The 24,183-nt window shown below is 45.1% G+C and overlaps 1 protein-coding gene across 3 annotated transcripts; it reads left to right on the forward strand.

Moving 5' to 3' along the window:
* The first annotated feature begins 390 nt into the window (after positions 1–390).
* On the forward strand, positions 391–24,044 carry kat6b (K(lysine) acetyltransferase 6B). 3 transcript variants are annotated; one of them, XM_069517328.1, is made up of 17 exons: positions 391–733; positions 2,588–3,439; positions 7,370–7,478; positions 8,858–8,973; positions 9,204–9,285; positions 9,786–9,915; positions 11,316–12,280; positions 13,374–13,495; positions 13,886–13,998; positions 14,143–14,284; positions 14,424–14,585; positions 15,574–15,667; positions 17,252–17,483; positions 17,769–17,928; positions 18,357–18,644; positions 19,509–19,797; positions 19,939–24,044. In XM_069517328.1, exons 2-17 carry the CDS (start codon positions 2,822–2,824, stop codon positions 22,755–22,757), a joined length of 6,441 nt encoding a protein of 2,146 aa, XP_069373429.1. In that variant the 5' UTR covers positions 391–733; positions 2,588–2,821; the 3' UTR covers positions 22,758–24,044. The 3 variants fall into 3 exon arrangements, with proteins under 3 accessions (XP_069373429.1, XP_069373428.1, XP_069373430.1); XM_069517327.1 differs by lacking the exon at positions 391–733 and adding an exon at positions 1,703–2,138; XM_069517329.1 differs by lacking the exon at positions 391–733 and adding an exon at positions 1,708–2,138 and having other exon boundaries at positions 11,316–11,371.
* Positions 24,045–24,183: the final 139 nt, after the last annotated feature.

Consider the following 24,183-nt stretch of genomic DNA (forward strand, 5'->3'; position numbering starts at 1 on the left):
GTGAAAGACTGAAAAATGTAATAATCTACTTTATATTGCAAACATCTCTTCCTTGGTGTGAAGTTAATTATGAGATGAGGGTATCAGTGCATGATATCCCACAATGCCCCTGGGTGAAATTGGTCAGTGGGAGCAAGAACCAGCTCATTTTCTTTTTTCTTTTTTTTAAACTATAAAAGTCTGGATTTGTGTGTTTATGTCAGAAACAATCACACTCGATCAGTGGGAACTAAAAACGCTCCGTGGGGACTTGGTGTTAATGGCAGAGTGTTGTGACACTAAGAAATATGGAGCCTGAGGAGAAACATGGAGGGTAAAGATAAAACGATCCCGATCAGTGGACACTGATGGAGGGAGAGTGAGAGGAGGTGGTGGAGGAGTGAAACTGACAGTATGATGGTAGCGGCGGACTAAAGGGGCGACGGTCCGCTCCACTCCAGTGAAGTGGGGATGTCTACAGTGGGAGAAGAAGAAGAAGAAGAAGGGGGAGGGTACCACTTTGTCACAGGCTGCTGTGTAGATTAACCTTTCAATTAGTTCTTATCAGCTCCCTTCTCCATGTCGCCGGAGCCTTTTCTCCCGCGAGCCCTCGGTGGTGGTGTTGTTTTTATTTTTTGATTTCTCCGGGACGTCGCTGGGATGCGTCTCCGCACATTTCCCCGATTAATGAAGAGGAGTATCCGGGAGAGGAAGAAGCAGGGGGGGAAACTTGAAGAGAGGGAAATAATCGACGGTAAGCTCCTCGCTTCTTCTTCTTCTTCTTCCATACTTGTTTTATCCTCGCGTGGAACTTGAGCCTGGATGTGTTGTGTCTCCTCGGCATGTCCTCCTGGATGTAAAATGGGGAAACGAGAGAAACACATGATTGAGGATCGGTGATGGAGGGAGACACTCTCTCCCCCGGCAGTCGTGTTAACTTGTATTCCCTGCTGAACACCTTCCTCCGGGGCTCGCTGTTCCCCCTCATCGGGAGGTGGTTCGCGATAAAGAGGTCACGCCAACACAGCACGTTAATAACCCTCCTGCTACTTTTAATTCCCTTTATTCAGCTCGGTTGAATGTTTAGACAGAATTAACATCTCTTCTTGTGCGTGGAGGGGGAAAAGGTGGAGGAAGATAAAGACGAGGAGGAGAAGAAGAAGAAAAAAAAGGCGATAGTGATACACTCTTGAATCTGCTGCTGGGAACGTGTGGCTACATTTTTCTGAATGTTCTCACTTTAAAACACGTTGGATTTTTTTTAACGCAAACACATGATAGATTTAACAAACAGCCAATTAAAGTCCAAAACGATCTAAATCACTTTCAAGTGTAACCAAGTGTTTCAAGGAGGAATCCGAGTAAAGGTGGCTCCGGTGTTACGCCACTCACACATGAGGTTAAACACTCATCCCGGTGCATCGGACATCGGCACTTTCGCGCTTGTTTGCGTCGCGTTTATAAGCGGACGAGTAAATAAAAACAAGTTGTGGTTTTGCGGGGGCGGTAAAGTTCGCGTAATGTGCGCGGGTGATATCGCTCGATCACCGGAGGCACCTTAAGAGGCGGGTCGACGGGGTGAAGTGACAGATCGCGCAGCCAGTGGCGCGCCGCGTGCACTGCGCTCATACATAAAGATTGACATGTGCTCCATCAAACCAGAAATCGGATCTCGCCCTCGCAGCCAATATTGAAGTCGCAGGGGGGCGGGCCCATTAGCGGTAGGTACGGGTTTAATGAGACTCCATTGGATTGTAATCAGCGTCATGTCGGATTCATGTAAACTACAACATTGTAACAAAATGGCGACTGTTTAGGTGACAATCGGTAACGCTCGGCGGCGCTTGTCATCTGTCGGCTTCCACTCGGCGCAGCTTGGACTCGGTTTCGTCGCCACCGGGGATCGTCGGCTCGTTACGCGGCTGTGATCGGTTCGCAACGGCAGCTGTCACCGGGAGGCTCGCGCTCGCTCGCTCGCTCGCTTGCTCGGTTCCTTCGCAGCGGACGTCGAGCTGTCAAAAAGAAAAAAAAGGAAAAAGTCGCGTGTGGACGAGTAACGGTTAAACTTTACGTAGATTCTGCGCCTTTTTTTTTTTTTGCGTCCGCTCCCTCGTGTCGCAGATCGAGAAACGTCGCGGTGGAAATAACGTGCTGCGAGTGTAAGTGTTAACTTTGTGTGTGTGTGTGTGAGAGTGAGGGGGGGGGGAGACATGTTTAAAAAAAAAAAAAAAATCTGATCTGCTCAGGAGACGGTTTCTACTTTTTTCCCTCCCGGAACTTCTGCACAAGTTTCTCCTGCCACCGTGTTGTTCGCTGCTTTTGAACCGAACCGAGTCTGTTTAGGAACCGACATCTGTTTTTTTGCTGTGTGGATTATTACTGTCAGGCAATGGATTAAGTCTAATTTCTTCAGCAGCCATGACAGCTCCTGCATCTGTTTCTTATCCATCTGTTTCTCGTGTTGTAGCACATCTTAAAAGTCCCGCATTCCTCCAGCTTAGCTTTTATACCCACTTTAGAGAATGTGAATAATGAGATCATTTACAAGAGAGGTCGCTGTTTTGAAAAAAAATGCACATGACCTGTTTGTGTTTCTCTCTTTCTTCAGGTTTGATGTTGGATTGATTAAATATAGCTCCACATCAGCTTTGGGGGAATTAACTAGTGCCAACTTTTCCTCGAGATCAACGCCAGACACCCAGGATTGAGAGGACATGCGTGGATGCTGGCGTGGAACCTAACTTTTTGACCTTTTCACTGAGGATGTGGATGTACCCAGTGTTCAGCAGCAGAAAGGGGGAACCTGTATGGATCACATATTTGTGTGTCTAATTGTTCAACCATGGTAAAACTTGCAAACCCTCTGTACACGGAGTGGATTCTCGAAGCAATACAGAAAATCAAAAGGCAAAAGCAGAGGCCGTCGGAGGAGAGAATTTGCCATGCGGTGGCTACGTCGCACGGACTGGACAAGAAGACCGTCCTTGAGCAGTTGGGATTAAGTGTTCACGATGGCTCTATTCTCAAGGTTACAAATAAAGGGAGCACCTCCTACAAGGACCCGGGAAATCCCGGAAGAGTTGGATCAATCCCACCCGCAAACGTGTCTGTGCCATCAAAGGAATCTATATGGAATTCAAGCGATCTGCGCCATATCGATTGGAATAAAATACTTAACAGGGCCATTGAGGGCCTGGATGATAACCACGGCTCCTCGCTGAAAAACATCGAGAGGTATCTGAGGAACCAGGACGACCTCTCAAACATTGTGGATAACCCTGCTTTCCGGCAGAGGTTACGGCTGGCGGCCAAGCGGTCGGTTAACAACGGCAGGTTGTCAAAAAATGGCCCCCGGTACAAGCTCAGCCATGGCGGTGTTGATCCAAGGGGCTCCAGGTGTCCAACTACGTCCCCCTTGGTCCTGACGTCAGTGACACTCCTCCCCCATGAACGAGACCAGGTACACACACCTTGGCCTCTGCATGGTCCTTCCCATGTCAGCCTGAAGTTTGCTGTGTCTTCTGTTGCTGTTAGGGAGACACAGCAGTAAATAGACTGGTTATTAATGTGTTATCGATCTCAATCTTCTCACCCAACCTCAACACGACCTAAAACTTTTGTTTAGTGAGAACTTCTCTGGAACTTTTTGCCGTGGTTCTTCCATGATATCACTACTAAGGAGGCAGGGTGGAAGTTAAATCCACCACTAAGAGGAATTTTATTGAAAGGACAACTGTGGTCTTAATCTTCGGGTCTGTAGCTCGGCGGATCAGAAGCAACGCCATCTAGAGTGTGTCCCTTTGGGGCTGCGTTTCTCCCAGCCTCTATAATAAGAGAGCTTGGATAATCAGAAAGTCATGCTGACAGTGTGTGGTAGGCAGTCTGCTGTAGGCTTCCCAGAGGTTATGTAACTCTAGCCTAATGACCTTAAGGGATGTGGCTGGCTGTCTTGTGAGTTGCAAAGCGTTAGTGAAAAGAATTGGGATATTTTATTGGTAATTTGCTCGGACACACAAGCGTAAACTAGTCCTGACAAACAGGACAGAGGAATGGGAGCTGGAGTATGTGTGGCAGGACAGGGTTTTCTTCTCAGGCTTCATGCAGCTGTTATGACCTTTGTGCTAACTGAGATGCCCCAGAGAGGAAATAAAACCATATAAACAAACTTCCAGGTTGCATTGCTTCCGCTGCTTTGGCACCCGGGGTTGGTTTATAGTTTACAGAGATTGTGTTTCCATTATAGCTCTCTGCCATGATACAAGCCGCAGATAAATTTGTGTTAAGTTACACTTCATTTGCATGAAAATGTGTCATGGAAAATTGTTTTGTTTTGGGCGGCCCTTTAAGTGTGGTGCACAGTCATTTCAATAGTTTGTTGTGAAGGCTTTTTTGGCAGCTCGTGTGTTGATACCGATCAAGGTGAAGTGCAGTCGAGTAACTTATGCACAAGTAATGCAGCCGAAGTTGCTCGCAGCACCGTCGCCCTGCTCCCACCAGTTTCACAGCGAATAATCAGGAAGCGACACCTTGATTCTGCAGCCACAACTGTGACAGTGTCTGTGGTCAGGCCAAAAGTGAAACCGAGATGTGTTTAGAGACACGGTGTCCTGCGCCGGTTCCCATAGCAGAGGAAAGGGCCTGCTGTTTTCCATTTGGAACATTTCAATCTATTGCTCTGGGGCTGATGACATCACCTGGCCCAGTGCAGGTTTACCATTCACTTCAAAAGGATGAGACGTCGCTGGCTGCTCAGCTGCTGAGGCGCAACGTGTGTTGAGAATAAGAGATACTTTGAGGTAAAAAGGGCAGTCTTGGTTTAGAGTTTATTAGATTCTGAAGAGACTCTGGCAGGAACAAAGGGAAGGAATGAGAGGTTTTTTTTCCTGCTGTGTTATGCAACCACTTGAGCTCTCTCTCTCTCTTTCTCTTTCTCTCTGTCTCTCTCCACCAGCAGTGTTCTAATAGGACCCCACCCCCTCACTCAGGACAGCCTGCTCTTTTGAAGCAGCGTAATTTCCTGTAATGTACTTAATTTAGAATCCCCAAGTAAATCATCAGCATCTCTTCAGCTGTGTTTATTTCTCTATTTGCACATTTTCATGCCGTGCAGATCGCAAATTGCTATTGGTTCTAATCACCAGGCCCTAAGAATATTCCCTGATTGAAATTCATTCTCTGGTTCCTGGATTAGACGTCATGGAGCAGTCAGTGGAGACTGTGTTATGAAGTGAAGGCTTTCACTTGCCTATCAGCCCCTGAGCGTTTCATCAGCAGTATGCACAGGCTGCACATTAGCGCTGATGTCTTATTCGTTCCGAGCTCTTTACACAAGTTTTCTCACTTGTATCTGTAATTCTCTTGTAGAATTCATATTTATGACGTGTGTTAACCCCAAAATCAGAGTTTAAAGACTCACTGATTTCTGTTTGCCTCCAGGCTACATAGTAAAAATGACATGTCGTTTTTGTACATAACAAGAAGTAATCAAAACCCTGAGGCCTTGTATTCACATGCCTTTGGCTGTATTTTTTATTTTTTTGCAGTGATACAGTAGAATGACTTGTGATCAAGGACAAATACTAATATTTCTTTGTTGCTGCCATGAGTGAATGTGAACTTTCATAAGCCTTTTAATCGACAGACCTTGTGTAGTCAAGTTAACAAAACATCAGGGTTATAAGTTGGGCTGCAGCTAGTAATTCTATTCATTATTGATTAATGTTTTTCATTAGTCCATAAAATGTCCTAAAGTAATGAAAAACACATTTTACAAGCTCTAAGAACCAATGATGTCATCTTGGCTTGTTTTGTCAGAATAAAACAGTCTAAAGATGGTGACTTAATAGCTGTGAGAGAGAAATTATCACAAATAAAAAAGCTGAAACTAGACATTGCAACTTGATTCTCGGTAAATTCTCACAGTTGTTTACTTTTTGCCAAACATCCAATTCTTTCAGCTCTCGTGGGATATGAATGACACTCATGACCACGACTGTTCTACAAGTTTGCAGTTGAAGGCTATGTATTTAATATTTCTTCCGTGATGTGAGACAGAATGAAAATCACTGATGACTCATTGTCTGAGCCGTGGCTCAGCTGTGTTATAACCGAGAGGTGGTGCCTCATCACAGCAGCATTTTTGGTGTTTTTGTGTCCGTAATCACATCTCTGCAAGCAGCAGTCAACTCCCAGTGCTAGAGCCGCTTTCAGATATTGACCTGGCAGGTTGGAAAATAGAGTAATCATTGATGTGGCGGTGAACTGCTTCCCCTTCGCTGCAACAACTAATTGATACAACAGCAAGGAACAATGACCAAATTCACTCTGAATCCCTGCTGCGTCTCTCCCCTGGGGTTCATTTGGATGGTGTGACAGGTTGTAAAAGACACTCCTGTCAGAAACAAACATCTCCCTTAATTAAACTGTTGGTCTGGAAGAGGTCAGAATCAATGTAGATTTAGAGGTCACAAATTTGATCGAGGACTATGGTGATGATCTGCGTCATAGAAACCAGGAACTGTTATGGGCATCCCCAGAGTGCCCTTCAAAGCTCCACTCAATTGTCGAGGCCTTAGTGTGTAAACTGATGATGAGGTTGGTTATTTACGGTCACACCCTGTGAGCGTTGTTTACCGTTAAATTCATGAACGGAGGCAGCCGCTTGTTTGATGCTCCTCTAGAGGCTTGGGTATATGATCTACTATTTAAAGGGACACCCTGTGAATCCCATAATGCATCAGTCTGACAAGTGTTTCACAGGTTGTGACTGGCAGCTGTATGAGAGATGACACAAAGTTTTTTCCCTGCGAAGTCAGCCTTTCTTCGTTTCGAGTAATCAATGAGGAAATCCTCTTACACCGTGAGCTAATATTTTACTTCTGAACTTTTCTGTAAGCCCTTAAATGAGTGTTTGTTCAGAGACTTGCAACATTTACAGTGGATCATGGCAGCAACAATGAGAGGCATGTTTTATTATTGAGGTAATTTGATTACATGCTGGTTAATCCTTTCAGACTGGAGTGCAAGCTTTAAGAATTGGATTAAGCCCTTAAACTATGATTACTAAGATCACTTACCCATTCAGATGTAATGGATAAAGGACGTGGATCTAAAACGCAGCAGATCTCTGAGGATGAGATTCATTTATTATTCATTTCAGTCTGTGAGAACTCAGCTCCTTCTCTTTTTTTCCTTCATTCTCTGAGCTTTCATATGTTTGAAGCTGTTTTCATTAAATCCACACACTGGTTTTTATCTCCTCTCCATAACCGGCAATATGTCGACAGTGAACTCAAAAAATCCTGACGAGATAAAATGTCAGAAAAACAAACAGAGCCCGTGCCCGTTTCTGTTTTTTAAACAGTTTGTCTCTGTTTGTGTTCCCACCCAGCTCCGGGTCGACCCTATCCCAATATGCAGTTTCTGTCTTGGAACGAAAGAGTCAAATCGGGACAAGCGGCCAGAAGAGCTGCTGTCCTGTGCAGACTGTGGGAGCAGTGGTAAGTCGCCCTGCAGTCACTCACTCACTAGCATAGCATATTATTCATAAGTGGAGCCAAATGTTGCTCATTTTTAGCTTCTGTTTGCTTGGAATCCTTTATCTTGTCGACCAGATTCTTATATTTCCTGAAGTATTATATGAATGTTATCCTATGAATGAAGAGAATAATGTGGAATTATCACCCAATCCGAATGATAATGTTGATTTTAGAATAGTAGCAAGTCGGGTGGATAATGTGAATAAAATCAAATGTCAAAATATCTACAGCAGCAGTTTTATATCGGTCATTTTATTGCTTTAGTGTTATAATATTGTGAATAGTGAATTTTCAGGAAATCCAGTTGGCTAAATGTTTAATCAGATTTGTTAAATATATCTGAGGCCCTCAAAAATCAAAGTATAAATTCATTATATTAATGGTGGACTGACGATAGATATTAAAGCATCCTTAGCGTTAAGTCTCGAGAAAAATCTGTGATTATAGACACATTTCTGTCATGTGAGTTATTATCGTCATATAACCGAGCCCCAGCCGCATCAGTTGTCAGCATCGGTCGAGCAGATGTTACATTCTTACTCACATTTTTCACTTCCCTTTAAGGGACTTATTTGAAGAACAGTGTTCAGATTGAGTGTTTGAAGGGATGTAAATTGCCTGCAACCCTCAGTGGGCTCAAGAAGGGCAGATGCTCTGTAAGTGGCCATTATAGAATCTGAAATCATTTTCGCTCAATTCAGATTCTTCTTATAGCGTGCACCAGGCGCAGTGGATCAAAAGATCAACCCTGTTCTCTGTGCAGATTCGTGGCATTTCCTTTACAGTTCTTTAGTTCCACACAAAAATGGCTAACCCCCCATAAAATTACCTCTGCCAAGGAGTCATTTATGTTTGAACAATTATTTTAAATGCCGTAAGGAATTGTTCTCCTGGTGACATTTTTATAGCTCAAATTTGACTAAGTAGTGTCGAGGTGGTTTTCATTAACCGCTCCTAGTGTACACAAATTGTTCTCTGACTGTAAAACAGCTGTTTTACAACCATGAGAGGGAGCAGGGTGAGGGAGAAGGCGAGCGTTTACATGACTTTCATGGATCGGCTTCCATTAGAATGAGTGCTGCTACTGTTTCTGCCTCGTTAGGATCAAATTATCTGTAATTAGCGGCTCAGATGTTTGATCATACTGTTTTTAGGCACAACTTGTGGTGGGGGTAAAAAATGTGTTGCGGACATGAAGGCCCACCATTGTTTTCGGTGTTGTAATATGTTAATATTTAACCTCACTGTGTGAATAAATGGAAAGTCTTGGTCTGTGGCTCTGTGACTCAGTGTTGGTGAAAGTGTGTAAAGCTAAAATGCATTTCTGATTGCATCTGAAGGGCATCCATCATGTCTGAAGTTTTCTCCCGAATTAACCTCAAATGTGAAGAGATTACGGTGGCAGTGTATCGAATGCAAAACCTGCAGTTCCTGTCGAATACAGGGGAAAAATGCTGTAAGTATAACGTTGCATACATCTTTACTCACACCATTTTTTTTGTGCTGTTGGCTCAGAGGTAGATCTCATTTTGTGTCTCCCTGAGGATTTGCTGGTTTTCCCTCAGATTTTTAAAGCCTCTCTTGTGCACAATTGGGCTTATTTTTCCAAAAGACTTTAAATGACGGGAGGGTGTTACATGTATGCAACAGGGACATCCCTAACACATGCCTGCTGTTCCCTTTCAGGATGAGATGCTATTCTGCGATTCATGTGATCGGGGCTTTCACATGGAATGCTGCGACCCACCGCTTTCAAGAATGCCAAAAGGTGAGGTGTTTACACTGTCTGGCTTCTCTGTTTCCTCCTCTGCTGTCAAATCAAAGCCTTTTCTTCACAGACGGCCGTTCGGGGCTGTCACTCAGCACACTGTGAGACTGCGGTGGCTTATTAGGAGCTTTGCATGCATATCAAATTATTCCAGCATCCCCGGGGAGATTTGCTATCTCTGGATTACAGGACTGACCCCACAGCGAGGCTTGTAATGATGGTGCACGTACAGTAGTAGGACATTTGGCAGGCAATTCATACAAGTCACATAGCTTTGCTCAACAGTCTGACACGAAGTCTATTTCTCTGGACAGAGAATTGACCCAATGTTTTTCTTATGGATTTTCGCTTTGTGCTGAGTAATTGATTGTCATTGTGAGCTGGTGGGATTCTCGCCAGTTCGCGGTATTAAAGGAGATGTTTCAAATAAATGTACTGTATGTCCTTCGAATTGATGAACCCAACCCAAACGATACTCTCTGTGTTTGGACACCCTCCAGGAACCTGGATCTGCCAAGTATGCAGGCCAAAGGAGAACGGGAGAAAACTGCTGCACCAGAAAGCCGATCAGATCAAACGTCGATATGCAAAGCCAATCGGAAGGCCCAGAAATAAGCTCAAACAAAGAATGTAAGTGTGCAGAAATCTGTAAAAAGAGACGCTCCTGTTGAAAATAATGAGATGGCACTCCGTGACTTTTCTGCTAATAACCGGGAACACAGCAACTTATCCAAAAAGAAGTTCAACAGGTTCACAAATACAGTTTTTAAAACAACCCCCAGGTTAGCCTGACAGTAAAATGATTACCCCATCGTACCATTGTAAACATCCAGTGCAGCTTACAGGCCGAGTCTGTTTGACCTGATGCTGTGTTGTGAGTTTCCTAATCTGAGTAATTACTTTGGTGAGCACAGTCACAGATAGTTGATAGAAAATTATGGTCAAAACTACAAAAAATATGAGCTTAATTGAACACACCAGGTCGTGACTAAGTCAAGACAAGAAAACAGGGAAATTCTGATCATAATTAGTTACTGACTCCAGCACAACTTGAATTTACTGAGTTGTTTTGGATGCAAAATGTGTCCAATGCCTCCGAAAACTCCAAAACCTTTCTCTTACAGGGATAAATAACAAGCCTAGAGATTGAAGATCGACTCACTTACTTTATTTAAGTAAAGCAACACCACAATGTTTAAATATTGCATTAGTTTCAAAGTCCATTATTTGCTATTTTACTACATAAAACCATAAAAGCATTGTAAGCAATCTGCATTTAAGCCATTACTCATACCTCTTCTAAAGTGTGGTCCCTTTTAAACAATATGCTGTGATACATTACTTGATTAGAGCACACATATCCCAGAATTGCTGTTGACTAAAGCTGTTTTCAGACATGCAACAAACTCCACATTAGCTCCTCCTTATTTTTTCCCAGAGGTGGTGCATGTGTGAACGCAAATGTCAGAGTGAGACGCTCCACAGTTCCTGCAGACTTTTCTCGCCCGGCCTCCTAGTATAATGTCCGTAAAATCTCAAAAAAATGTGAGAACACAGCAGGGGAATCCCAGCTGGATTCACTGCGAGCGAGTGGGGGGGGGGTGCTTCTAACACGCGACAGACACAAAAAACGAAAACAAGTATCTCCGGGTGAAAAAGCGGTGTGATACATGTTGAAGACACGACTAATGTGTCTAGAGAGCTTTCGGTGATAAGAGCAGACACTGGAGTCTGTGTTGCAAAGAAAATAACGTGATCATTGCAGCGGAGTTAATATGTCACTTCCTGCCTCAACCTGCTGCACCCAGCCGCTCCACCTCCACCTGAAAAATGCGGAGAATCTGATACTGTTGTGAACGCGTCTGTGCAGAGAACCTCCCGCTGTGTTATGCATGCGTGAAAGGCAAACTGCGGATAATTTCCGTAGCCAATTCTCCGGATTTTACCCACAGGTCATGTGAAGAAAGCTCAAATGTGCTTATGCAAGTGAGATGTGACCTTTTAAAACACTGTTGTTCTTGTCTTTGCAGCTCTGTAACCAGTGGTGACGGCTGCATGGTAGCACTTGGAGGAAGGGGGTCACCTGGTAGGGGTCAAAAGATTACCGTCTGTTCCACACCTTCATCTGGTCATGCTGCATCTGTGAAGGACGCCAGAGACAGATTGGCTGTTGCAGACCCCTGTTGTGCGGTCAACGCCACCCAATTCACCACTTCCACCCCCACCACCACCACTCTACCCCTCACGCCCACCTCCACCCCAGCTACACTCACCGTTAACAAGAAAACCAAAGGGCTTATCGATGGGCTTTCCAAATTCTTTACCCCTTCTCCCGTGGGCCGTCGCTCGCGAGCTGTAACCGTCGAGTCTCCCGCCAAACAGTTAAGCTCTCGAGACAAGGGTGCGCCCAAACTGTCCAAGCCCCCAGAGCTCTTTACCTTCGCTGCTGACGCCACGCAAATGATAACCCTCTCGTCCTCTGCACTTCCTCCGGCACCTACGCTGCCGGGATTTAGCCCCCCCTCGCAGGTGTCCAGCAGCTCCACTTCGGCTAACTCGCCCCAGAGCTCTTCCAGCCAGTCTAGTGTTCCTTCCCTGAGTAGTCTCTGTAATAGCAGCCAACTGAAGGGACTATTTGACGGACTTTCTCACATTTATACTACTCAGGGACAGTCGCGGAAAAAGAGACTACCTTGCTATGCGCCTCCTAAGCGCATGCATCATAAGCAGGATTCACCTGACGCATCCAAAACGGGGCCCCAGCCTCTTGGAAAGAACGAGTTTACTAAAAATAGGTTACACTCCACATCTGCGGGGCCGGGCCGACCCAGAGGACACCCATTTAAGATGGTCAGTCGTTTCAAACGTAACCCCTTCCTTAAAAAGCACAGGACACTAGGCAGGCTGAGGTATAAAGTGAGCCCTCAGAAGGGACCCCCCTCGCCAGGAAAGGGAGACTTGACAGACGGAAGAATTAAGCCTGAGAATAATCATGGTAAGCAAGGCTCGAAACTCCAGCCAAGACCTGCGTCTCCTCACCTTTAAGTTTCTTCTTTGTTTTTTTTTAAAGCTTAACACTCGCAGTTATTTTTTTCCAGACTAGAGCTAATCTTTTCTTTGAGAGGACACCCTCAGCACTCTAACAGACTACTAATCTTCTGCCTAATTTGAATTCTTTTAGTTTCTTAACCCAGTTTCGTTGCGTTTTGACTTGGCTGCGGAGTTTACGTGGCTTCCATCCTCTTGCCCGTTGGCTTTTTGTCATAGTGCATGGCCCACTAACCCCCTCATGCTCCTTGCTCTGCTCTTGACCCTCTGCAGTAGTGCCCACATTGTGATCACTACATAGTAGAGGCTGTAGTCACATCAGTGCTCTTCCTCATCCCACCCTCACTCTCCAAATCACTGTCTCCACTCAACCTCACTTCCAGTGGTCATTACACACATACAACCCAGTGATTCACCCACCCAAGTTGACATGATGATTATAGACAGGGCTGCAGCAACCCTTATATTTCATCGTCTTCAGGAGTGAAGTCACAGTTTAAAAAATCACACGTAGGAAAAACAAATGGATATAAGTTCCAAGCACTTTAAACAATATACTGCACAAACATACTTACTGCAGCAGCACATTTCCATAAATATGTTAATGACAGATCACTTCCACACGTAATGGGTTTTTGTTTTGCTGGTTAAGTCATGGTGTTGATGTCTTTCATAAAATTACTGCCTGCTTTCCAACATCAGTTGCTTTTCATGTCGACACTTGCTCTCTTCACTGCATCTGCTTCTTAATTCATGGGAAACTGTCTTGGTGGATGACTAAGCACATGAAAGCGGTTACGCAATTAGAGTGATTTAGTTTCACTTCATTACATTAGGGATTTTCATATAAACATGCAAAGATGATACATTATGAAATTCCTCAGAGACATGGCCTCAAACAGGCTCAGCAGCAGCACTCACAGTATAAGCACATTTGCATAAAATGCATTTATGAGATTATTCAGCCACGGCTGCTTCAAACAGGCCGCTGCTGATCTGCTATCCGATGTGTTGATGTTGGGTTATTGTGCTTGTAACAGGCCACAACGGGGACCTGCACGTGAAGCAGGAGGCCCAGACGGACTTTGCGGCCATGTCGAGAGACCACGTCAAAGAGGAAGACATAGAGACGTTCAAGTGTGTCCAGGAACTCGCCGCACAGGTGAACAAACAAGGCTAACTATCTTCAACAGGCTGAACCAAGCAGTTTGCAATTGTGTTTATTTTTTTATATTTTCAGCTACTGTCAGTTGACATGGAAAATGCAATATTTATACTTAATAATAATCCCAACACACAAAGGGGGGTTAGTAAGTTATTGATGTAGTTTGAAGTTTCATGCCATGATTACCAATAAATAATGTTTTAATACAAGTATTAAAACTAGTGAAGGTGTTTGGTTACATTTAGTTTATCTCTAATTTTCATAAGATCTGTGAACTGTACTTGATTTGACAGTTTATTATACATTAATAGAAACTGGTGAATAGAGACACTATCATTGAATTATATGGGTCACTGTGTTTATGTGTTTGTTCCATCTTTATTGCAGAGAACTGGATCTTTGATGAACACAGACTCCCTGCGTTGCCCTGCCGTTATTGAATTTGGGAAGTATGAGATTCAAACCTGGTATTCGTCGCCTTACCCGCCTGAATATTCAAGGTAATGTTGATTATTTTCTTTTTTTTTTTCTTTTTTTTTTTTTACAACACCACAATATAATGCTTCTTTCCAACGTCCTTTTTTAAATAAAATATCTATTCATGCTGAAGTACAAACTGCAGCTCTCTCTTTTGTCTCCACCAGATTACAAAAGCTTTATCTGTGCGAGTTCTGTCTGAAGTACATGAGAAGCAAAAACATTCTCCAGAGGCACACAAAGAAGTGTGGCTGGTTCCACCCGCCAGCCAATGAAATCTACAGAAAGGACAACCTCTCTGTATTTGAGGTCAGCTTCCCTTCACAGCAATAAAGCAATAACTGTATGCTGCATGAGATTCCACTGAATGGGCTCTGGGAGGGAGGAGGAGGGAAAAATGGGAACGGTTTGAACAGTGTCCTCTTGCTCTTTTTTATTCCGTGCTTAGGTTGATGGAAATGTCAGCAAACTATTCTGCCAAAACCTCTGCCTGTTAGCCAAGCTTTTCCTGGATCACAAGACCTTGTATTATGATGTGGAGCCGTTCCTCTTCTACATACTTACAAAGAATGATGAGAAAGGCTGTCATCTTGTGGGCTATTTCTCCAAGGTAAGAGTTACAGAGTGATTATATGGGAAATGAAGGAATACCGCACATCATTTTTGAATGGCGACACAGACTGACCTGTCCATTGTTGTAGCTTGGATTTAGCTTTATTCCCACAGCAGTTCTTAAGAAATGAGTCATTTCATTGATGAGTCATGACAGAAACACCAAATACTCACGTCCTCCAGCTTCTCAACTGTGTGGATTTGCTGCTTTTATCTATTTTACAGAACTTTAAATTGGATATTGTTATGTTTTGAACTACTATGCTGCTTTCAGACATGCACCAAACCCCGGACGTTGTTCGAATATGAACCAGTGGGGCTGTATGTGACAACCCAAATGTTAGTCAGTTGACGTGAACTTTTTATGGAACTTTCTCTGCCAGTCCCCTAGTAAAATGTCCAAGTTTGTCCATACAGCAGGAGAAATGGGCGTGTTGATGTCGTCTCTAGTGCGGGATCGACACAAAACTGGAAGAATACAAATATCGCAACATGAAAAATAGGCGTAATACAAATAGAAGACATTGACAAAGCAGTGGAATTTATACGTCTTGTCCCACCTCCTGCATGCTCTACCCAGACAGCTCCCCTCACCCGAATGTTCTGGAATGTCCCTCTTGTTGTGAACACGTCTGACCTGGACATTTGGGAGAAGGTCCGCACCCGATTGTCCAAACATTTTGCAGAGTTCATGTCTAAAAGCAGCTTTAGTTAGACAAAGTAAAATAGTTTTAAAAAGAGTTTTTGTGTTATGATGCATATTTTCACTATTATTTTATATTTGAAAAATAAAACTGCTAGATAATCAGGAAACAACTGCCAGTAGTAATACCTCTTAGTGTGAGCTCATCACCCTGTGTGTGTGTGTGTGGGGGGGGGGTTTGCACGTGCATGTGCACAGCTTTAGACAAGGACAATGGCAGGTGCAGTAAATTGCCAGCTTCAGCAGAGCTCTGACATACTTGATCTGTTTCTCCTTCCCTCAGGAAAAGCTTTGCCAGCAGAAGTACAATGTCTCCTGCATAATGATCATGCCTCAGTACCAAAGGCAAGGATTTGGAAGGTTCCTTATTGATTTCAGTAAGTTCCTTAATGCTTTCTTAGACCGCTGGACTGAGTTTTCTTTTTTTTTCTCTCTCTCTCTCGTTGGTCTTGACAAACAATTCCAGATTAAGGGGTGAATTTGTTGCTTGTGGCAAGGTGCTGTTATTTGGTTAAGGCTTTGAAGTGACCTAATCAAGAGCATTCAAGTTCACTGCTCAGGCGATCACAGCAGATTAGGCCTGATAAACATACTTTATGGCTGCATACATTATTTGACGGCCAATAGCTTTTCAGCTTCGCCTGAAGAACGTTTTCATAGAAAATGCTCCCAATTCTCTCTCTCTGCCTCAGATGTGATGAGGTGTAGATCCTCCTTTTCTTTTTTAGTCCAGTAAATGCAACACATACAATATTTAAAGCCTCACGGTCCACTTATGAAAACAGTCGCTGCCTTGAGTGGATTTCTGTGTTCAGTGTTTTTCTTTTTTTTTGTCATTATAGGCGTTTTATTATTTCCAAGAGTTGTCTCTTTGCTGAGTTTGTGTGTGATGAAGAGAAGAGGAAAAAGGAGCGAGTGCGGAGAGGGAGGCAGGGCGGTAATGGAGCATTTGATTTCCTGTTCACTTTGGGAGCCATTGAGACACAGAGATGCGAGAGGATCTGTGATATTGAGAGTGTGCTGATAACAAAGACGGGGATTAAGGGAGACTGAGCACAGCTGAGTTCTGAGCTCTTTGAAGGCTTTATTGGAAAATGTAGCTTTGGAACTGGAAGTTGTTTAGATTAAGCTTTTCTGTTATATTGGACTGTATTAGAGGAACACTTTGTCTCAGGTAGCTGGGAGAGCACAGACTTAGTGGGAGCTTGTGTAAGAAAAAAAAAAAGGCTTCTTTCAAATAATAACTCACACTTAAAGTAGCTCTTTAGTGTTACTAATGATAATATACTCGTGAAATCACACAAAATGAAACATTACTGTTTTCAATTAATTTATTTGAATATTCATCCCTAAGTGTTTGTTATCACAGGCTCTTCTTAGTTGTAGTAATGAATATTGTTCTGATTACTGGAATATTATGTGTTCACTGTTTGGTGATTAGATTTGCTTGTTTGGTTCTCAGTAGTCTGTGCACATTAAAAGACATTAATTAATTTATTGCCGCTCATAATGGATGACCCTTGACAGGGCTGCTATAAAACTAATTACACACAGATACACATTAGTATTAGGGTTTTTTTTTTCTTGTACGTTATCTCTCCTAAGTGCAGTCTCTTGTGAGCAATGATATCCAGCTGCTACTCTGTTACGCTCTGTCGCTTTGTCGCTTGTTTCCTCTTTACTCCCCTCGTTCAACCTGCTTTGTTGCCCTTGCCAGCGTGTTTCACAGCATCTGACAAAGGTTGAAGGGGAGAAAAAGTGATTGCCTCATCTCCCTTTATACTATTTGAAGGTGAAATCCTAAGCAGGGTTCAGTGTCACATCCCTACATGAATATGCAATCCATAATGGCAGAAGAGGGGGGGGTGTATATCGAATTGCAATTTGAAATAACCTGGCAGCAGCGGTGGCCTCTAGCTTGACTAAAGCATTTTGTTTTTGTTTGAATTGTGTCTTTTTAGGTTACCTTCTCACCAGGCAAGAAGGACAAGCCGGCTCCCCGGAGAAGCCGCTGTCAGATCTGGGTCGCTTATCTTACCTGGCATATTGGAAAAGTGTCATACTGGAGTACCTTTATAAGCACCCTGATAAACACATCAGTGTTAAAGGAATAAGCAGGGCCACTGGGATGTGTCCGCACGACATCGCCGCTACTCTCCAGCAGCTCGGGATGATTGACAGACAGGATGGCAGGTCAGTTTCCGAGCCGCAGTCTCCTTCAGCCGGCGTTGCCATTTCTGTACGCCGTCTGACTTATCCAGGCCATCGGGTATTTTTAACAGCGTATCCATTAATGCCGCTGAATATTGACAGAAGTAAGTCAGGTTAAGCACCCCCAAGGACATGGAGCACCTGGTGTCCCAAAGAGCTCGTCTTTGTACTCATATTTAACCACACATCACCTCCTCTCTGAAATATTTGTACTCGGTCTGTTCTTTTGCGGACACAAACTCACAGGCTTTTCTCACTGTGACACAGGATTGTATTGATCAGAAGAGAGCGGCTGATTCAGAGGCACATGGAGAGGCAGAGGGCGAACCCACGTCACAACGAGGTGGACCCCGATGCCCTACGCTGGACACCCTCCACGAGTATCAACGCTGTCCTGTCCGAGGAGGAGAGGGAGGCAGAAATGGATGTATGTCACCTCGTTCAATTATCAGGCACTAGTTATTTGGTTACACACGCCTGCAATGCTGTTACTGTATGTTTGTTTGATGAGCTAAGGAGTTCAAACATAGGGCATTAATGGGAAAAGCATTCTCACTGTCAGCAGGCATCTAATGTTGTGCAAAATTGGCCTAAATCAGTTACCTACATAATTAATAGTACTGAATATTCCATGAAATTCAATCTTTCCACGGTTGCTTAATGGAAATGTTTCCTCCATGACGGGCCGAAATCCAATCGGCACGCTGCTTTTATTATCAGGAGAAACCTACAGTGATTCATTTGTCATGATGTTAATTCCAATCTCTTGTTTTCCCATTAGCCTCATTGCTCAGATGTTGGAGCCGTGCGTGCGCCTTTCCCACAGATAATGCATCTTGTCTGTTTAATTACCAGGCTGAGCGGCTGAAGGAGCAGGCCAGTTGCTGGGAGAAGGAGGAGAGAGAGGGCTACATGATGACTCACGGTAGCAGACAGCCTCTCACAAAGGTCCACTGCAAGGTCCCCTACAGGACGTATGAACGCCGCCCCGCGCCTCCCTGGACCAGACGCATCCAGCAGTTGCAGGAAGTCAGCGATGATGAAGCGGATGATGACGACAACGACGAGGATGACTCCGACGGCTCAGATGGCTCACCACCCATCCTGACAAAAGCCCATGCGATGCTCGCAGCCAAGAGAAAGGTGACTTTTAATGTTTGTTGACGTGAATGATCTTAAGCACAACAGCAAGTTGCCCTTTTTCCTCTGTGGTATTTCCTCTGTGGTTATCTGGAATTTTATTCCATGAAAATGTGGAATTGTATGTATATCACAAGATTTCTTCCTTCATTAGGGACCATGTTGTGTACTCTAGTGAGATGGAAAGGTTTGATAAATATTCATGAATTCACTGGAGGGTTCAGTGGCTTCTTCTTGTCATCTGCAGCCGCCCCGCGTGCCTGCAGCTGTAGATAATAGATTGTGTTTTCACTGCTAGTGTTGAGACTGTGCAGGATAAACCTTGTACTATTGTCAGTGGTCATGGTTAATTTACTGCCCTCCTCTGTGCTTTTCACATCTGTTCTGTTTATATGGCACTGCCCCCTTGTGCTGGAGATAATATTACAGCCAGCTGCGTGATGTCAGGGAGACCTTATCAACAGAAACTGTATGGAAACCAGAGGAGAATGACAGTGGCTGTTGGGGTTTATTTCGGTGCATTAGTTACAGTATTGATTTCACATTCTTCTTGTGGAGGATTTCGGAGGAAGAGCGGTTGAGTCATAGGCGGCCGGTGGGAAACAACTGGAGAATGTAAAATATAGACTGTGGTTTCTGCTTACTTTGCCTGTCTCATTTGTGGTTTTCCACACTAGTCTGCATCGCTCAAACGTTTAGTCTAACAGTGCGGTTTAAACGTTTTCACATTTAGCACAAAAGCCTGAATGAATTTCTGCTATATCCTCATGGAGGTCATCAACCTAGTGCCCTGGTTTTCAGACTGCAAAGCAACTTTCACAAGGTTTTTCTGTGTTTTCATTGGCTGTTCTTGTGTTTGTGTTTCAGAGAACCATTGTCCTCAAGAAGAGAGGGCGTAAGAGAAAGAGAATAAACAGCAGCGTAACAACAGAAACCATCTCTGAGACGACTGAGGTGCTGAACGAGCCCTTCGACAACTCAGAGGATGAGCGCCCTATGCCCCTGCTGGAGCGGACCTGCAGAGTGGGCGAGAGAGAGGAAGAAGAAGAGGAGGAACAGGAAGAGAAGCAGCCAATAATGCCAATAAAACGGCGGCGAGGTCGCCCGAGGCTGGAGAAAAATGCACGGAAAGACAATCGTGAACACTGGAATGAAGGTATTTGCATCTTTCGTGTCATAAACGTAAAAATTATTATTCTACATTATTATTGAAGTGCATTACTTCCTCGCAGAATGTTCTTTCTCTGTGACAAAACAAAAACAATGTGTTTTTTTTCATGTTTTTTTTGTTCTATAGGAGCTGACGTCCTCTCTAAGAGACCCGGCAGACCCCGTCCGGTGAAACGGAAGAAAGGCTGGCCCAAAGGAGTGAAACGTGGCCCTCCCAAATGGAGACTAAAGAATGAACGAAAGATGGGCTTTAAGCTCAACCTTTACACGCCCCCTGAAACCCCAATGGAAGCGGAGCAGCACCACATTCAGACTGAAGAAGCAAAAGATGAACCAGACCAGGATGTTGCCGGCACAGAGAAGGGCAGCAAAGCTGGCAGAGGCATGGCCAGTCCAGATATAATGTCAGAGAGGCTCCCCTCTGAGCCCTCGAGTCCCGCTGACCATGCCTCTCAGAAGTCAAGCTCCCCTGAGGGATCACCCGTCGCCTCGCCGGTCTGCTCACCTGCCGCTTCACCTGGCCCCTTCTCCCCCCGGCCTGACGACCGAGGGGATTCCCCAGAACCACCCGAAGACGACCAGCAGGAGAGCGAACACGAGCAGGAGTTCCCAGCCAAAGATGCGGAACACAGCACACAGGCTGCTGTAGCACTGGAGAATGACAACGAGGAGGATGAGGAGGAGGACGAGCAGAGAACTCAAATGGAGGATCAGGATGCGGATGATGAAGAAGACAGTCACACTAAGAGAGAGACTGCAGCACCTGAGAGCAGCAAAGCAGAGTTGGAGCAGAGTTGGAAAGATATACCTGAATGCCCCCCACCTTTTTTAGATCCAAAAGAAGACAATGACTCTGAGCTGAGTCAGCAGGTTTCTACAGTAAAATGTAGTGATGAGGAACAAGCTACCGCTGCAGAAAACAACCAGGAGGCAGTGACTGACACAACAGTAGCAACACCACCATCTGAAGCAGTAGCAGTTGCTCCAGTAGCAGCCGTAGACTCTGATAACCCTGTGGACTCTGAGTCAGAGGAAGAGAACGCGCCGAGCCCTTGTCCGGATCACCCACCTTCTCAGACCGCAGAGAGGCAGACGCTCAGCCCCGTGCTGAGGGAGGATCCCCCAATCTGCGCTGAGATTGACTCAGAGACGGCCCAAGCTGTTCAGTCCCTGACGCAGGAGACTGAACGGGAGGCTGTTTTCCAAGAGTGTGTGGAGAGCCAGGAGCCCTGCAGGAGCCTGCAGACCTACACCCACGTGGCCCAGAGCCCCCAGCTCACCTCGCTGGATGACTGCCCTCAGTCAGACCACAGCAGCCCCCTTTCCTCCGCGCAGTCCCATCCTAGTCAGTCAGTGCGCTCTGTAAACAGCCCGGCTGTCTCCATCCTGGAGAGCGGCTACACTCAGATCAGCCCCGACCACAGTGCCATCTCAGTGCCCTCGCTCCACAACATGGAGACGAGCCCCATGATGGATGTGCCGTCCGTCTCAGATCACTCGCAGCAGGTGGTGGACAGTGGCTTCAGTGATCTGGGCAGCATCGAGAGCACCACAGAGAACTACGAGAACCCCAGTAGCTACGACTCAACCATGGGGGGCAGCATCTGTGGGGCAGGCCCCTCCCAGAACAGCTGCTCCTATGGCAGCATCCCCCCCAGTGGCCTGGCCCAAAGCAGCTGTGCCGTGAGCCAGCAAATGGCTGCAGTCAACCCCGGCAGCTGCGGCATGATTCAGCAGAACAGCCTGAGCTCGCCGCCGCACTGCAACGTCAAGTCGCCACAGGGCTGCGTGGTGGTGGAGAGGCCTCCCAGCAACAGCCAGCACAGTCAACACAGCCAGCGCAGCCAGCACAGTCAACACAACTCCCACAGCAGGCACGGCCCACACAATCAGCACAGCCAACACAATCAGCATGGTCCACACAATCAGCTCAGCCAGCACAGTCAACACAATCCCCACAACCAGCATAGTCACCACCACAATCACCACCTGCAGCACAATCAGCTCAGCCAGCACAATCAGCACCCTCAGCATAGTCTTCACAATCAACACAGTCAGCACAGCCAGCAGCAGCCCATGGCACAGTGCGCCATCCCCACCAACTTCACCACAACCATGCAGCTGGCAGACATCCCTGAATCTGGCAACCCAAACTTCGCCCTCTACGAGAGGATCAACCACCAGGGGGAGTACGGCAGCGGGCACTACTCTCAGTCGTCTGGCCTGAGTCTGGCCAAACTGCAGCAGTTCACCAACACGTTCATCGACCACCCTCACCCGCTGCCTTTCAACCACTCGGCCTCACACCCCATAACATCTTATGCAAACACGCCCTCGCTCTCATCGCAGCACTCCAGCCTGATCTCCTTGTCCCAGACCCCACATCGAGTCCCCAACCCACAGGTGCAGGCCACCATGACCCCTCCCCCAAACCTCAGCTCCCCGCCGCCCATGATGCTCCAGCGCAACATGGGCATCTCGCCCTCGCAGCGGATCCAGCCCCAAATGGCCTCGAAGAGTCACATCTCTGCACGCTCCAAGTCTGCCCCACTGTCGCACCACCAGCAGCAGATGTACGCCAGACCGCCACAGACTGTGGCCATGCAGGCGCCATCCAGGACGCTGGCCACCATGCCACGCATGAACATCATGCCAGCGCCAGGGTACAATGTCAACTCCATGAACATGTCCTCCCTCAACGCCATGAATGGCTACAGCATGAGCCAGCCCATGATGAACAGTGGCTACCATGGCAACCATGCCTATATGAACCAGTCACCCCAGTACTCTATGCAGATGGGCATGATGGGAACACAGCCATACCCCCAGCAGCCCATGCAGGCTCCACCACATGGCAACATGGTGTACACTCCAGCTGGTCACCATGGTTACATGAACACAGGCATGTCCAAGCAGTCCCTGAAAGGGCCGTTCATGAGGCGGTAACTCTCCGCAGGACCAAGCTGGTTCCTCTCACGTGCATTTTGCTGTTTAAAGATGCACTGATCTGGCCTTGTTTTATTTTAATTTTTAATTTTTGTTTATTACTTAAAAACCAGCAGCAGCACTTGGAAAGAATGCAAAATTTTTTCATCGATGAGTCAACTTTGAAGCTAATGTTTAAAAAGTATTTTTGTTCCTCCAGATGGGAAGCCTTACATCATTACGATGAAAATCTATTTAATTAGTGTTAGTGTCTCTGATGTGTCTTTTAGAGTTGGGCGGGTTCGGATCTCAGACGTAGAGATTTCATCAGTGCTCTTGCAGTCGTGTAGCAGCCTCAAATGAAGCCATTTAATGTGCCTGCTACAAGTGGAGTTAGTGGCTGTTTGAACCTGTTCAGTGTACCTGTCTAACAGTGCTGGCAATTAGTTTGTACTATACTCATGCCTTTGTATATTTAAATTATTGTACTTATTTTGTAAAGTGACAACTAGCATGCTTCAGTCTCTGTTAGTGACAGTGCATTGAGTAGTACTGTACAAGTGTTGTGCTTAATAGCAAGCCATTTTAAAGATATCTGGCCTTTATTAGGTTTCCCTCCACGGGGAGAAAGATGAAACTATATTTTGTTAATTCTAATAATGTAAAGAAATGACAACTTAGTCCTGTTTTCTGTTCTGGTTTGAGAGGTTTTATTGCTATGTATGTATAATTCTGAAGTCTTTTTGTAACAGATCTCCTTGAGGCAGCTTTCTGTTTAATAAAGCAGACTGATTTCTGTCAAAAATAACAAAGCATATCTCAGTGTTTGTACCCAGAAAGATTCTAAAACATTTCAAAATGTCCAGAAGTGTGGCAGAATTTAAAAAGAACTAAATGATTATAACGAAAAATAACGAGAAAGAAAATATAAATTTAGTCCAAAGTTGATATTTTACATAATGCCTTTAAAAGCTACGTTTTCATTCCATCTGTAGATTTGTTTTCTATCTTTATAAAATGTTGGATTTATATTTTACCGAAGTGTAGAAGAATAGCGCCTGTGAATAGACCAAACTAAGCTAATGGATTGCATGTAAAACGCAACTTGTACTTGTGTTTTTGTTTATATTGCTCTTTTGTAGCCTTTGTACCTGTACAGAGTTGCTGGTAAGAAACGGGGGGGAAATACCTGGCTATGTGCACAAAAATGGGACAGAATGACATTCTTGTATTTATGACTTTTCTCCTTTTGTCAGTCACTTCAAATGCTGTACATTTTAGCATAAGAATAAATTATGATTGACCATGTACCTGATTGTTCTCCTTTTAATTTGAAGCAGCCAACGAGAACGCAGCGATAAACGTTGAATTTGTGGGGAATTATTAACAGGCAGCTGTTTGTCCCTGCACAAAAGTCATTTAAGATAGAGGACTATTGGCAAAACAA

The sequence above is a fragment of the Paralichthys olivaceus genome, chromosome 21, assembly GCF_024713975.1.
Source record: "Paralichthys olivaceus isolate ysfri-2021 chromosome 21, ASM2471397v2, whole genome shotgun sequence".
Taxonomy (NCBI): Eukaryota; Metazoa; Chordata; class Actinopteri; order Pleuronectiformes; family Paralichthyidae; genus Paralichthys; species Paralichthys olivaceus.

Excerpts from the sequence above, each read along its gene's own strand:
- kat6b (XM_069517328.1), top strand. The coding sequence starts at position 2,822 with ATGGTAAAACTTGCAAACCCTCTGTACACGGAGTGGATTCTCGAAGCA. Across the intron at positions 12,281-13,373 it reads TAAGCCTGAGAATAATCATG|GCCACAACGGGGACCTGCAC; the intron begins GTAAGCAAGGCT and ends TGCTTGTAACAG. Across the intron at positions 15,668-17,251 it reads AAGGTTCCTTATTGATTTCA|GTTACCTTCTCACCAGGCAA; the intron begins GTAAGTTCCTTA and ends GTGTCTTTTTAG.